Below are 7,118 nucleotides of genomic sequence, written 5' to 3'. Positions count from 1 at the left end.
TCGTACGGTGTCGAATAATTTGGTGTCGAATAAATCTGTGTCGAATCGAGCGGTGTCGAATCGTACTGTGGTCAATAGAGTATCACCCCTAAATATATATGTGTGGCGAAAATGTCGTAGCGATGACTTATAGCTCTGAGGTCATCGCTCAGGATGGAAAATACATACAACAACGGATCCAAAATAAAGACCTGGTTTTACAGACATGCTAAGTTAATTATTATAAGTAGTATATATATGAGAGTTCTAATTCAGGTGCTCCGAGGGGGGCGCGGGGGTAACGTCACGATGACGCCACAGGGTGCGGAGATAACATCACAGGGTATGACGTCACAAGACGTGACGTCACGGGGAGAGAAATAATGTCCCAGAAAGTAACGTCACACATAACAATATGGCGGCGGGCCCTACGACGTCACGCGGCAGTAGGGCGGAGTGAGACATGACGTGACAGAAAGTGACAATATAGCGGCAGGTTCGATGACAATATGGCGACTCCAAGGTATATACTTTTTACGTAATGGATAAAATTGTATACAATATAATTGCTACAAACAATATATTTTGGATGTGTTTATGACGTTTGTATTTTACGATGAGAATGCAGTGCAAAGCGAGACGAATATAGAAAGATGCAGAGTTGCAAATTTATATTATGTGTACGCAGTGCAAAAATTGTACTAAGTGTAAGTGTTGTTTTTTCTTTTTGGCAAAAAATGACGACAAAGTATATATTTTACTCAATCTATATAATCTATTCGTTCTAAAAAATGCTGAATTGCAGGTTTAGAAACCGCACAATTTGTATATATGATATATTAGAACATAAGACGCAGTGCAAGCGACGTTGTAGGTTGGGAGAGAACTAACAAAGATGTAATATTAACTAAACTTTTATTCAACACACAATTTATAGATATTATTTACACGCATCGCGCACAATATCTTTTACAGCGCATGCCAACAATTCGCAATCTATAATTGCGTTATTGTCATACACTCCACTGTCACATATTGCTTTTGCAGCGTTGCATACATCAGTAATATTCTGTTCTCGTAGAACGCGAATGAACTACGCAAACTTTGTGTTTACTACATGAGTGTGTTCAGCCAACCAATAATACATGTTTTCAATACATGAATTCAAAGTTACCAAAAATTTTACGGTCGGTAGTTTCATGTACAAACACTTGTCGTTTAATGTAAATTTTACAATTCGTGCATCGCGAATAATAACGATATTGAGCGCTAAATCGCGAAGCCAAAAAGTAGATGCACCTGCCGATTGTAGTAGTTGGTGAATATCTGTCTGCTTCTGGATGATCGTTTGCCATGTAGAAAATGGTAGAAGCATTGAATTTCCATGATTATCTCTGATAACCATCTCCACATATGAAATTGGGCCAACACTTATTCCAATTTCAATATGTTTGTACCCTGTTGACGTTAGTGCTTATCGTCTTCCCAAAATGCGAGTTGCCTGATGTGGTGAAGATGCAGTTTGCACACTGTAAAAAACACAAGTAAATGACGTATGTGTCAAAAAACAAAGTCAAGTAATGCGACAGTTTACTTACTTGTTGCGTGCATCTCGCTGTTGCACTTTCTGTTAGTATACATTGTGTCTTCTTGAACCACGGTTAAAAGTCGAATAATGGGATGTTACGTAAGAGCCTTTTTAAATACCGCCTAACCTCACCATTTTATATTAAAAAAAATGATGATGATAAAAATTTATGACTCAAAAACACGCTCATTTTTGCAATAGTTACATATCGAAGTAACAAGTTTATTTTATATGAGAGAATAATTTTTTCCGCAAAGTAGGCATGTTTGGATATCAGATATCATCGATTTGATCACGTATTGAAGTAACATAATCCGTCTTCTTAAATACCGCCTAACCTTACCGTTTTATATTAGAAAAAATGATGACATAAAAATTTATGACTCAGAAACACGTTTATTTTTGTAGTGGTTACATATCGAAGTAACAAGTTTATTTTATATGAGAGAACAATTTTTTCCGCAAAGTAGGCATGTTTGGATATCAGATGTCATCGATTTGATCACGTATTGAAGTAACATAATCCTATTTTATGAGATAAAACTTGCTGATTACAGCAAAATTGCTAACTGCGTATTAAATAAAAACAATTATGAAATTGCTATATGTATAGCTTGTAAAGTACGCAAACAGTAGATTTTTTTGTCGAGTATCAGTTTTCATCGATTTGATCACGTATTTAAAATTATGTTTCGCAAACATTTTAGTTCCTTTTTATTACGATTCATTTTTCTTAAATTTTTGCAAAAAATCTGGCATTAACAAAATGCAACATCAATAAAAAAATACACTATAAAAAGACGAAACCGTTACATGAAATCAGTATTTCATCAGAACATCAGAGTGAATGATCAATCAGTGTGTTGTAAGAGTGACGAAATGGAAACTACACTTGCACAGTTAGAGCGTAATGTATTGGAGCAATCGGCACGTTTGAATTCGCGAGAAGAAGTTGTCGCGTGGGAGCAGCAATGTGACAAATGTCTNGAATTATTGGAAGAACATAGTCGGAACAAGCGTCCGCGACTGTCTGTAGGAATTAGACAATCGCTTGTTGCTAGAATTGCTCGACTTGAAAGTTTGAAAAATTCACTGCGCAGACAATTTGTATACATTGGCGCCGGACATGGACTTACATGGCGAGAGATAGACACCGCTTTTGAAAGTAGGGTAATGACAGGTGCTATCATTAATGAAAATCATATCGAACCTCGCCATTTTCTCGAACACGCGAAAAGCACAGTGCTGGAAAAAGTGAAAAGTGAAACAAAATGCCATTGAGAAACACAATAGTCTGAAAATCAATACAGTGTTCAATGGTGAATTTATATTGGGAGATAAACGAGCCAATAAAAATATAACAACAAGAAATTCAGAACTCTTTTGTACAACCAATTTAGACGAGTGGTACGAGCGATACGTCATTGAACCCACGTTAGCGTCTTTAAATGAATTTCAGGAACGTGATAGTGGGTGGGTTTTGTTACGTATATTCAATTTAATTGTAAATGTGATCAAGTACAATCCATTGCGTGCAGGATGTCATATAAATTTGCCGCCAAGTTAAGTTTAAGAGAGCGGTGATTAACGTGCTACCCGAGGATAATGCATGCTTTGCATGGTCGGTAGTCGCTGCTCTTTATCCGGCCGAAGAAAATGGACACCGCATATTATCGTCCTCACTATACAACAGTACTAAATCTTCAAGACATTAAGTTTCCAATGAGTGTAAACCAAATATCAAAATTTGAACGGCTTAACGACATCTCTGTCAACCTGTACAACATAGAACTGAAGAGAAAAAAGAAGAACAAACCGAAAAACTAACTTGTCATTCTCCCAATACGTCTCACAGAGCAAAAGAGAGAGAAGCACGTAAACTTGCTCTACGTTTCGGATTCACGAGACGTTAATCACTTTGCGTGTATAAAAAATCTGCCTCGACTCGTGAGCACACAATTAAATAAGCATAATGGAAAAAAATATATGTGCGAACGGTATGCTTGCATTACATGTATATATGTGTGTACGTAAGAGATAATAAGAAATTATTGTATTATATACTTGCAGATGTTTACACTATTTCCATTCTCTGGATAAGTTGAGTGTCCACACCGTAGATTGCGAAAAAATGAATAACTGCGCGATTCGGTTACCAGCGGAGGACAACAAATGGCTCAGTTTCAGTAATCATAGCAAAAAGGAACGTCTCCCATTTGTAGTATACGCCGACCTTAAGAGGGTATTACACAAAATTGATGGAAAGACGCAGCAAACGTTATATACGTACCAACATCACAAGGCGTTCAGCATAGGCTATTACGTCTGCTGCTCATACAACGACACTTTCTCTGCTTATCGGTATCGTCACGGCGAAAATTGCATCACATGGTTTGTTGAAGAACTCAAGGAATTGACTCATCGGGTAAAAACTATTTTATGTACCAATGTGTCCATGGAATCGTTAACAGAAGAACAAAAGTCAGCTTATCGTAATGCGAGTCACTGTCACGTGTGTGAAAAACCATTCGCAGCGGATGATACAAGAGTTCGCGATCATTGTCATCTGACCGTCGATACAGAGGTCCCGCGCACTCCAACTGCAACTTAAATTATAAAGATTCGCATTGTATTCCAGTAATTTTTCACAATTTATCCGGTTACGATGCACATTTTATTATTAAAGAAGTTGCGACTGCATTTGAAGGAAAAGTTACTGTTCTCCCTATTAACAAGGAGAGATACATATTTTTTTCCAAGAACGTCACGCAACCGGAAAAAAGTACTCCAAAGAGTTACAATATAGAGTTGAGATTCATCGATTCATACAAATTTCTCAGTGGTAATCTCGAAAAATTAGCATCGTTTCTTCATAAAGACAAGTTAAAAATATTACAATCAGAATTCAGAAATCTATCCATCGAAAATTTTGAATTATTAGCGCGTAAAGGTGTTTTTCCATACGACTACGTAGACTGTGTCGACAAGTTGCAAGAGCAGCGATTACCACTGCGCGAGTCATTTTTCAGTTCTCTGACCGGTGAAACAATATCTGAGAGTGAATATGCACACGCTGTAAACATCTGGCAACGATTCTCGATACGTACGTTAGGTGAATACAGCGATTTATATTTAAAAACTGATGTTTTATTATTGGCAGATATATTTGAGAATTTTCGAGAAAGTTGTATCCAAAGTTACGGATTAGATCCCGCGCATTATTATACTTTACCCGGTTACACGTGGGACGCTATGCTAAAACACACAGGCATAACGTTCGACCTGCTCACAGATGTTGATATGATTATGTTTATCGAACGCGGTATACGCGGTGGTCTTTGCCAGTGCAGCGCAAGATACGCGCACGCTAATAACAAGTACATGCAGACGTAGGATTCATTAAAACCAACGTCGTATCTCATGTACTTTGATATAAATAACTTGTACGGCTGGGCAATGTGTCAGCCATTACCGTATACCGCATTCTAATGGGTAGACAACGTCTGGAGTGTCGACGTGATGTCTACGGCATCAACCTCAGATATCGGTTACATCCTTGAAGTCGACCTCGAGTATCCTCGCGAATTGCACGACGCGCACACTGACCTACCGTTCTGCCCGACGCGCGATAAGCCGCTTGGCAAACGACAGGAGAAGCTGCTTGCAACATTGCATAACAAAACGTGTTATATCATTCATTATCGCGATCTACAACAATGTGTGCGAACACGGTCTTCGTATTACGAAGATTCATCGCGTACTACAATTTGCGCAATCTCAATGGCTCCGGAGCTATATCGAATTGAATACACAATTTCGAACACTTTCTACCAACGACTTTGAGAAAAATTTGTACAAAGTAATAAATAATGCAGTTTTTGGCAAAACTATGGAAAATGTGCGTAATCATGTAAATATAAAACTTTTAACACAGTGGGATGGAAAATATGGTGCAGAAGCATTGATCTCTCGACCAAATTGTCATAGTCAAATCGTCTTTTCTGAAAATTTTATTGCAGTTGAATTGCGTAAACTCAAAGTGAAATTTAACAAACCGATATACGTAGGAATGTGTATATTAGACATATCCAAAACGTGTGTGTATGAATTTCACCACGATGACATGGCACCGTTGTATCGAGAGAAATGCAAAATTATGTACACCGACACAGACAGTCTTATGTATTTCATCGAATGCGAGGATGTGTACAATATCATGAAACGTGATATTGTAAGATTCGATACAAATGATTATCCGGCTGATAACGTGTATGGTATGCCGCGCGTCAACAAAAAGGATTGATGAAGAATGAAAATAATGGAATGATAATGACTGAATTCATCGGACTTAGAGCAAAAATGTACGCATTGAAAGTGGATGGAAAGAGAGACACAAAAAAGGCCAAAGGTGTAAAGAGTAGCGTCGTAGCGCGAACATTACCGTTCGACGATTACAAGCAGTGTTTGAACAATGAAAGTGAAAAGGTATGCCGACAGTCGTGTATACGATCAAAGTTACATGAAGTATATACTGTGTCCGAATCAAAACTTGCTCTAAGTCCGTATGACAATAAGCGGTATACCATACTCGATTCTACTGGAACATTGCCATGGGGACATTATAAAATACCACGAGAAAACTGTGTATAATATAGATTATATGTATATTATATGTATATATTGTCATTTAATATGTGTAATAACAAGAATTATGTATATGTGTTGTAATTTATATACATTCCGTATATAGTGTGTTTACAAAACATTAGTTTTATTTATCCAAGAGTTGTACGACTTGTCTAATCCTAGCCACTTCACATAAACCTTGTCACCTTTCTTCCGTAATACTTTTTCCACGAGATAAACGTCTGGATGTGCAACGCAATGCAGTTCGTATTCGTAGAATCCTCCAGCAACAGATTGTCCGCGTGAATCCTCAAGCAGATACGTCACAGGTTAGGTCGTTTGTATTTTAATGATTTTAAATACTTCGGTCGTCCAATTTGGCATATATCCTTTATCAAATACTGTTTTAAATTTGCTTACACGTACCGAATCACCTACTTTGAATCGTGCTGGCCCTGCGATCTTGACATTGCTGTACACCGTGGTTAAGAGCTTCTCGGCGATTGCTGGAGTAACATCGATAGGTTGCATACCAATAGTTCGATAATTTCTCGCGTTGTACTCCATAAGAAGACGCGGTAATGTGTCGATCCATTTGTAGGTTCCGGTAAGTGTAAGGTGTTTCCACATGTCGTTCTTCAACGTACGGTTGAATCGTTCTACAATTGAAGCCTTCATAACAGAATATGTGGAATAATGATTAATGTCATGCTTCTTTATCAGTGTTTGTACATCTATATTGTAGAATTCCTTTCCACGGTCAGTTTGCAAAATGTTTGGATATTGTTTGTTATCCCGAAATATTCCTGCAAAACTTTTCGCATCCACTCTTACTCTTAAGCGGTATGGCCCACGCGTACTTGCTCAGCACATCGATAACCGTAAGTATGTAGTGGTAGCCTCTGTTGAAGCGCGAATACGGACG

The 7,118-nt window shown here is 37.9% G+C and overlaps 1 protein-coding gene across 1 annotated transcript in view; it reads right to left on the bottom strand.

Moving 5' to 3' along the window:
* Window positions 1–6,322: 6,322 nt before the first annotated feature.
* LOC109859845 overlaps window positions 6,323–7,118 on the bottom strand; it is a 3,003-nt gene continuing 2,207 nt past the window's right edge. Inside the window, exons 3-4 of the mRNA XM_020438451.1 lie at window positions 6,620–6,999; window positions 6,323–6,502 (exon numbers count right to left, since the gene is read on the bottom strand). Of these exons, the coding sequence (XP_020294040.1) occupies window positions 6,323–6,502; window positions 6,620–6,999 (560 nt within the window). The remainder of the gene's footprint in view (window positions 6,503–6,619; window positions 7,000–7,118) is intronic.

This window comes from Pseudomyrmex gracilis, unplaced genomic scaffold (genome assembly GCF_002006095.1).
Source record: "Pseudomyrmex gracilis isolate BER0280 unplaced genomic scaffold, ASM200609v1 scaffold_293, whole genome shotgun sequence".
NCBI classification, from domain to species: Eukaryota; Metazoa; Arthropoda; class Insecta; order Hymenoptera; family Formicidae; genus Pseudomyrmex; species Pseudomyrmex gracilis.
The sequence above is the reverse complement of the archived record's forward strand: the minus strand, read 5'-3'. Positions and strand labels throughout refer to the sequence as shown.